The sequence below is a fragment of the Populus nigra genome, chromosome 15, assembly GCF_951802175.1.
Source record: "Populus nigra chromosome 15, ddPopNigr1.1, whole genome shotgun sequence".
Taxonomy (NCBI): Eukaryota; Viridiplantae; Streptophyta; class Magnoliopsida; order Malpighiales; family Salicaceae; genus Populus; species Populus nigra.
The window spans coordinates 5,285,105-5,294,040 of NC_084866.1; the positions used below are offsets into that span (position 1 = coordinate 5,285,105).

The window sequence follows — 8,936 nt, forward strand, 5'->3', positions numbered from 1 at the left end:
ATGCAGAAGTTTGGACACATGTCAATTTTCCGGTATCCTCGGGGTTTCATCATGGACTTAGTAGTATAGAAGTTCTCTTTCAGCCTGTTCCCTTTAGGTAAAATGCTTCTCGTCCATTTGACAATTCTGTTATGACCGGCTTCACTTAACCCATAATCCGACTTGATGATAAACACCTGTGCAACAATCGACAATTTACTGTAATTTGTGTAGCCATCCTATAATGGTTTGTCAGAATCTTTCACAAGATCAAAAAACCTAGTCACGTATGCATTACGTTCTTTATCTATGATTGGACATTGACTAGTATGACCCCGATGCATTCTCATCGCATCCATAACTACAGTCCTATAAGGATCACTATTGTCAGTTTCAACTCCATGCATGTTGCTAGTACTAGAAGTTGACCCAACCATTCTTTCTACCATGGTCTTGTGATGAACAAATTGTTGTTCGTGTGCATACCAACACAAATATTCCTCCATGAACCCTTTGTGTAGAAGATGCATCGTTACAACATCTAGATAGAGAACCTTTTTATTTTTACACCTCTTGCATGGACACCTAATAACGCCTCCATTAATATTTCTTGAAATAGATGTTACATAATTAATAAAACCCTAAACCCCATTACAATGATCCATCCTCTATAATCCTTGGGGTGAATCTCGATTTATCCATGAACGGTCATCCATGACTTCTATCGAACCTTTATATATCCAATAATGATGACAACAATATGTATTAATTAACTACGTTAAGTAAATAATCAACCTACTTTCATACTTCTTTTAATTTATTATCAATTATCTACGTACATACAAATTTGTACACATTAATTTATGAAAATTACAACTCGGCAATAAAATTGACAAAATATAAAACGAACCCGTTAAACAAGCTATTATTTATATCATCACAACACACCTAAGTCGGTAATTCGACATAAGTTTCAATAATTTATAAACAAATATAATTTTACAAAATCTAAAACAAACCATAACATGTACATAATCATGTATCCATACAACAAGTTTGTTTAAGAAAAAATAATAAAATAAGTAAACACCCAAACAAAATACATATATTACAAAAATATGCAATAAAAAAATTTGACATTTCAAAATTGTTTTCAAATTAAAAAAATAGTAAATTTACTTACTTAAAATAAAAAATAAGCAATAAAATTACTAATGTGACTGGAAAAGTCGAGGAAGGATGGGGGAAGGGGGCTGCTAGTTACAGATTTGAAGGGGGGAGGGGGGGTTTGTTTAGTTGCAGAGGGGAAGAAGGAGAAATAAGGGAGGGGAGGGTCGATGGCCAGTTCATATATTAATTATTACCGATGGATTTACCGACATAATTTTTCTATCTGTCAATCTGTCGCAATTTTGTCGGTATAAATGATATGTCATTGTGCAGCTTTCCCTATTTAAATTAAACTGTAATTCTGTCGGTAAAAGCGTCTATAAAAAATTACACGTCATTGTGCTTTTTGGTTTTTTTAAATTTCTTTTATTTCGATTGGGATTCCCTCGGTATTTACCAACAGACTATTTCTGTCGGTAAATACCTATGGAGTTGGCGATGAAATCAATTCAGTCGGTAAATATTACCCTAAAATATCGACGGAATATATCCGTTAGTGATTTCATTTGTATTCGCAGATTTTCTGGTAGTGTTTTAATATTGTAAAGATTATTTGGAATAAATAGTAATCCTGTAAAGTGTCACAAACTTATAAACTCATGATATAATCTATAATTTTCCCAATAAAATAAATTAAGATTTAGAAACTATTTGATTAAAAATTCATGATAGTTTTGGATCATTTAGCTAAAATAAAATGATACTGCTTCACATTTATTTGATCCTCTTCATTTGCAAGTCTAACAACATCCTTAAAACAAGAATTTGAACCTACCTGAGTCTATTGAAATTTCACCATGGAAGAAGGTTTCCTTGCACACCAAAATTCATTTTTCTTCTACTTTTACCATGTTTTGCTGTTTATTCTCCTTACATAGCTTGCTAGCTAAGAATTTTAATTTGGGATGGTAAAATTAGAGATAAACTTTTAGGGGGGCTAAAATTTAAAATTTTTTTATTTTTAGAGTTAAGAATCTAATTTATAAAAAAAAGAATGGAAAGTGGAAGTTGTTTTTTTCCTTGCAAGCCCCCCCGGATGCCGCCCCTGTTGCTGACAACATCTTCCATGTACAAGTCGGCATACAATTCAAAGGGAAACAATATTTAATCCTCCATCTGGTTTTGAAATGATTGAGATATGAAAACAATGCTTTCAGTTGTGTGTCAATGTTGATTTAGATAGTGTTTATTAAAGTAGAAGATTGTTTTTTTTTAAAGTTTTTTTTTATTTAGAAATATATTAAAATAATATTTTTTTTTAAAAATATTTTTAATATTAATATATCAAAACAATTTATATATATATATATATATATATATAATAATTTAAAAAAAAGTTAATTTTTTTTTTAAAAACACAACCCAACCACGCAGCAAAACTGGGTTTTAGTCAATTTTAGATAACGCAGATAAAGAAAACTATAGTTTTATTAAAACAACTAATCATGATGAACAAAGCAATCAGCTTGAGGTTTCTAATTATCACCATATCATAGTCTTTCTTTTTCCACTATTTCTAAAGATTGTGTATCTTTCCTGTAGCTTAGAGGTATGCTCGCGGATTTTACAGGTGCAATCAAGAAGAGACACATGAACCTTATTGTTCCTTTTTAAACCATTATCACGGCCACAAACACCAAGCATGCAATTTGCAAAAGTGAGAGGAAAGAGACGTAGGTAGGCAAAATTGTAATGATAATAACAATCTAGAATTGAAAGGAAAGGCGATAAATCAAAAGATGAAAGGGAAAAGGGCAACCCAGAAAGTGAAGTTGGGAATTGTCAGTGCAGCTTTCTGTCATATCTAAGTAAGTGGGATTGTAGGGGTCCGCAAGCCACAAGAGATGCTCGGTGCATGAAGTGTTGTGATGCTAATGATGAAATGGATGACTTGATATTTGTTCAATGAATTCATTGAACAATCCCGTTGATTCCTTTGAAAAAGAACAAAATCTGGCTCCTACATTTCAAGACCTGGCAGGCTTCCCTCCTGCACCCATCAAGCTCGGGGTGGCAAAAGCATGCCGAAAAAGATGAAAGTTTCAACAATTTTCATGATGGATCCCTTCACTAATTTACTCTCAGCAATGTATACTACTAGCTAGCATGGCATGCACAATTCTATATGCCACATTAAAATAACTTGTTACAGGGAAGGCAAGCTAGTTGATGGTGAAGTGGGAAATCTACTCTTGAGCTGCTGCATGTGTTCGAGACATTTCCCTAGCAGCCAAGAGGGTTTACTTGCGGGTGGACCATTAGACTAGTGGCTTGTAAGTCGTCTCCAACAGGGTTAAGTAGTCACCACCACACGTTTTTTTTAGGTACTTGCTTGATCAAAAGTCAAAAGCATTTTACTGTTTGTTATAATTAAGATATAAGAGACATAAAGTTTGCCATTCAATTGCCTCATACTGGTCCTAAATAGACCAAACTTATGGTAGGCGTAGGAGCAAAGAGCATTATTTGATAGAAGCTTGACAATGAGATGAGAGGCGGCATCATTCAAAAAAACCCATTAACAGGATATTGCTGGAAAAAGGAATACTGAAGCTCGTAGTGTCAACGTCAGTCTGCTATGAAGGGACCATCATAGGAGGTTTGGACGCTGCTTCTTGAATAGGATAGCAGCAAAGCTTCATCTTGGACATCTGTCTATTGTTTTTTTGAGTGCATTATTGATAGATACAGCCATTTATAACGCAGTTTAGCTGTGCATCCCTGGAAGTCAAATTTAAAAGAAATATATATCTTTATGATGATTTGTTTAAAATTTGATTAGGAAATGATGGTACACAAGAACAAGCTCTAGCCGTTAATGGCTAGAAATTGCAGTCAAAGATGGCTAGCCGAATGGCTAACAACGTTAGCCAAAAACAAACCACATTTTTTGGGCCCTGCCCCAAATGACCACTCTCCCAGCATAGCCCGACTAGTATTTTTCCTTTTATTTTGTTTTTTTTTTTTTCAAGTTTTAAGGAGTCAAAACGCGACGCTGCCACTATCTATGTAGACAAATCTTTTCTACACCCTTATTAACAAACTCCTTGAGCCGTATTTTTTTTTGTCAATAACTGTAGTTCAAACACGTACCTAGTTTTATACAAATCAAACTTCTCTTTTTCTCGTAAATGACTATTTCTTACTAACATGTCATTGACATTTTACCGAGCTCTCCACCAATAACAATGTATACTACAATCAATAATAAATATTAATATTTTTACCAATTAATCATACATCACTCTTTATATTTGAGATGATTAGTTAACATAATTAAGATCTATAAATATCTTAAATTACCAATTAAATAAATATATTCTAAGATTCAATATTTTTTGACCAACCATTTACTTTATAAATTGTTTTCTCTCCTTCAAAATATTTACTGATTTAAGCATTAAAAACATTTCCCGTGTCCCACGAGAGGGCTTCTTGTTCAAGCAAACTTCCACTATTGTCAAGCCTAACAACATAAAATCGTAGGCTTGTTTTTTTTACGATTTCATGGGGAAGAAATCTGAAATCGGAATATAAAAGTTGGCTAAAAAAAATCCAAATCCTTGAAAGAAAATTACTATGTAGTTTGGGGTCAAGAAATTTATGTGCATTTGCATCCTGTTGCTCCATCCTTTCAGTCTTTATCTTATCCCCATTTAGTGGGAAATTAAGACAAAGTTGAGCAGAGTCAAAACGCCAACTTGCTTTATAACTCCCTAGGTAGCTTGCCATACGATACTGTGTTTCCTTCTTAGAGTCGAGTTTGTCCTTTCAGGTTGTTGATGCTCCCCCCCCCCCCCCCCTCCTCAGAAAAATTAGAATAAGTTTTAGGCTAGCTTTAGAAAGTAGTTGTATAGGAGTGGAGGAATCTATGTGCCTAAACCTTAGAACTCGAGATCTTAATTTCTCCTATTTTCTTGTTGAATTGTTTCCCCTCTCATTTCCTTTTGCAATTTGCCTCTTTCATTGCAAGTTATATCATTGTTTACCTCCTACTTGAACAGTCAGCTCCTGAGAAAGGATTTCAAGTTTGTCTGCTCAGCTCTATTTTCTGGTAAAGAAAGATAGAGGAATATATTCAGGGCTTCAATATGACATCTGAGAAAGAAGAATGGCATAAAAGCCACAAGGCATCAGAGGACAAAAAGCTAGAGTTGAGGCTTGGTCCTCCAGGAGAAATATCCCTTTTTTACAAGACCAATCCCACTACTCATGGAGCCAAAAGAGTACTTGAACACACAGTTGGAGCAAAACAATCAGAGGGATACTGGTTTACAGATACAGATGAAAAGCAATGCAAGAAGCTCTCAGGTTATGAGGAAGGAGCTAAGGAGGTATTCTCTTCTCCATGGTTAAGTAACCCCTTGCATTCTTCGACTTTTCACAGGGAGACCCAGAAGGAGTTACTGCAGCCTAAGCCTTCATTTCTCCAGTGCTCTAAAGTTGAAGAATTACAGTGCCGAGATAAGATGGCATGTTCTACCTCTTCTAGTGTCTCATTTCCTGCTACCACAGCTGGGACCAATAGCTGTCATAAAAGGTTATCCTGCTTTTCTCAACCTTTTCTTCCTGCTGATTGAAATTGATCATAATCATTCTGTTCCAGTTTTACTTGCTGATTGACCCTCATGAAACAAAACTAGAGGATTATGAAAGAAAAAGGCAGCACAGTACATTTATATGATTCTCTATGATCAAAATAAAGTTACTCAAGTAATTGTTATAGATGAAATGATTTTGTCCATATCATGATAATTGTGGCTCTAGTACAGAATGGTATCATTATAGGATGAAGATAGAATACCTAAAAATGGCCCATTTCATGATATCCTGACATTCTAACAAGGTTTTGGCCACAATTGTACTTAAAGATCTTCACCACGCACATATTAATTTGTTTCTGGTAAGTATCTAGTCCGCAGGTTGCCTCTAACAGTCATGCACTGACAATTCAACCATTTAATCAAGTAATTTGTGTTCCATATCATTGCAGCAGAGCTATATAACTTAATACATTTTTCTTTTTGCAAAAGGCATTTTTTTTAGGTGAATTTTACTTCATTTCATCCATGTAGTAATGAATGGTAGTTGCAAAACCAGCCATGCACAATCCCTAGCATTTTACTTTTGTAGCTTATGGATTTCCTCACACCCACCAAATTTATCATGGAATTACCTTGGCATATATTTCCATGTCGAGTAAACACAACCTTGTGCTAATACTTAAATTGGAATGTTCTGCTAGGAATAAAAATCCATGCTGAATTGAATTTTATTGCTGGCAAAAATCTGATGTTTATTCTCTGCTCTATGAATTTGTCTATTTAAATAAGCAGAGCTGCACTTGCATCAGTAGTTGGGTGGCCTCCAATCCGGTCGTTTAGGAAAAACCTTGCAGGTAGCAGTACTCCAAAGCTGGTATCTGAGTCACGAAATAAACCTCCAAAAGAAGGGAGTAGCTTAAAACCTGACAGTTTCAGAAATGACTTGTTTGTAAAGATCAATATGGAAGGAGTCCCTATTGGAAGAAAAATAAACCTCAATGCCTATGACAGTTACGAGAAACTCTCTGTTGCCATAGATGAACTCTTCAGAGGTCTTCTTGCAGGTTAGATAAAAAGACAATCATGGTCTAAGTGCATCGTGTTTATGCCTCAAATATCAGGTTATTTACTTGTTATTTTCTTGTTTTAGCTCGAAGAGAAACTGCTGATCCTAGGAATGACAAAAAGGTGAAAGAAGCAAACGCAAATGCAGGTTCAGTTTCTGGAAGTGGGGAATATACTCTCGTTTATGAGGACAATGAAGGAGACAGGATTCTTGTTGGGGATGTTCCATGGCAGTAAGTTTCCTTGTGCCTCCCTTGTCAGTATCTTTTGTGTATTTTAGATCATTTCAAAATGACATAACTAAAACCTTAACCATTACTATAAAGGGGTTAAAATTATTTGTCTAATAATGAAAACTGAAAGAGAGATTTCAATCTGAGATCATCGATAAAATCAGAATTGTACAAAGACAAACTGTTACTTGACTAGTGATTACCTATTGTCAATAGCTGGTGCTTGGAGATTTCAAACAATCATTCAAGCCTTCATTGTGACAGCTTTACTTCTATCTTCTATTTCTGATTCTAAGGAAGTTGTATGTTTCCTGCAGTATGTTTGTATCTACAGCAAAGAGATTGCGCGTACTGAAGAGCACTGAGATTTCCACTCCACAACGTGCGTTTACTTTCAAGTTATAAAGTTGATAACTGTCCAATGATTTCTCCTTTTCCTTTTTTGCGCTGTAGAACTTTTAAGACTGATAGTGGATCTTTGGCCATTTGCAGTTTCAGTTGGTAACAATAAGCAAGAAAAGACACCACTTAGTTCTGCAGTAGATATCGGAAGATGAGGCTTTTAATGGAGAGTGAAATCTTGAAGTGGAGAATTTTCCTTTGAATGAAACCTGACTTTAAGTTTCCCATATTAAATTAGTGGCAATCCTTACATTAAAGTTCGGAATCCTTTTAGTTCATGATGCTGAAGAAGAAAAATGCAAACTTCCCCCGTCTGTCACTACTTGGAGCCTTGGAGGGTCAAACCTTAGGCTTCGTAAAATAAGTAGTCTGTTCAACCTTTATAGAATAAGTAATTCGTTGATGCAGAAATGCATTGACAACTACCTTGTGATGTATATAAATGTGTCCGCTTTCAGCCTAGTTTCTTCAAGACCTTGATGGGACTTGGAAATCTTGGGAGTTCAACCAAGATTGGTTTATTTCCTCTAGTGTTCATCAAAACGAGAGGTGGTTCAAGCGAAGGCAGGAGATTCTGTGCAGTCAATATAATATAAAAACTAATGTTGCTACAACTGGTTCATATGCAAGGAAGTGAATCCTTCAATGCAGTGTATTCTAGTGGCCTTTGAGACAAGTCAGAAGATCAAGCAGTCTGTATGCTAAAATAATGTTGTTGGTGCAAATTGCTAAGGCTGTTATGTAAATAATAAGAATGTTATGTGCATAATCTTATCAAGTCCAATTACAAAGTTTGTAGTGGATCTTTTGCTGGACTGGGCCAACTTCATGTCATCATATGATGTCTTGTTCTGCGCTATCCATTTTGTGCATAAAATGAACCCTTGTGTTATAGCTTTTCTTAGGATTTATACATTTTTCCCTTCTGTAATATTTTTCATTTTCAGGTGAGTTTGACTTTGTGTGCTACCACTGTTCTTAATTGCAGAGAAAGACCAAGTTTCTTATAAGTCTAAATACTTTGATTTCTATCAACTAGTAAGTTATGTGCATGCAAGAATTTTAAATAGAACATAAACTCTAATCGGTATCCTATTTAGTTGCCTCTACATCATGCGAATTCAAGATTTAAAAAGTGTGAGCTATTTTTCTAAAGATATGGAGGCTATTGTGGAGTATATATGTTGAAGGTGTTTCGAATTTCTGGGGATTATTTTGCGAATAAAAACTCTTTTACTGCATAATTATAAGGTTAGAGACTCTTTTGTTGAAGAATCTTGTTTTTCTACATGCCTCTCAGTCCTCCTCAATGGAAAAACTTAAATTGAATAGAGGGTAGCGACTTTGTGAGTGCATCTGGATACTAGTCCTTTGTAGAGAAAAGTTTGACAAGAAGTTTATCTTATAGGACTTGATCACAAACATAAAAAAAATTAATTTCAATATGTTTTGTTCGAGCATGAAATAATAAATTATTAAGACAAATAAATTTCTTTTATTTTGTCACATCAGAGAATGACAGATTAAATAACAATAAGAACAT

General features: G+C 34.8%; 1 protein-coding gene across 1 annotated transcript; it reads left to right on the top strand.

Annotated features, from left to right (window-relative positions):
- The first annotated feature begins 4,813 nt into the window (after positions 1-4,813).
- Positions 4,814-8,196, top strand: LOC133674161 (auxin-responsive protein IAA2-like). Its single transcript, XM_062095167.1, has 5 exons — positions 4,814-5,689; positions 6,486-6,757; positions 6,844-6,991; positions 7,309-7,373; positions 7,484-8,196. The coding sequence occupies exons 1-5, from the start codon at positions 5,241-5,243 to the stop codon at positions 7,546-7,548; spliced, it is 999 nt and encodes a 332-aa protein (XP_061951151.1). The 5' UTR covers positions 4,814-5,240; the 3' UTR covers positions 7,549-8,196.
- Positions 8,197-8,936: the final 740 nt, after the last annotated feature.

Coding starts and splice junctions, on each gene's coding strand:
- LOC133674161 (XM_062095167.1), top strand. CDS start 5,241: ATGACATCTGAGAAAGAAGAATGGCATAAAAGCCACAAGGCATCAGAG. Junction 5,690..6,485: donor ACCAATAGCTGTCATAAAAG/GTTATCCTGCTT, acceptor TTAAATAAGCAG/AGCTGCACTTGCATCAGTAG. Junction 7,374..7,483: donor TGAGATTTCCACTCCACAAC/GTGCGTTTACTT, acceptor GGCCATTTGCAG/TTTCAGTTGGTAACAATAAG.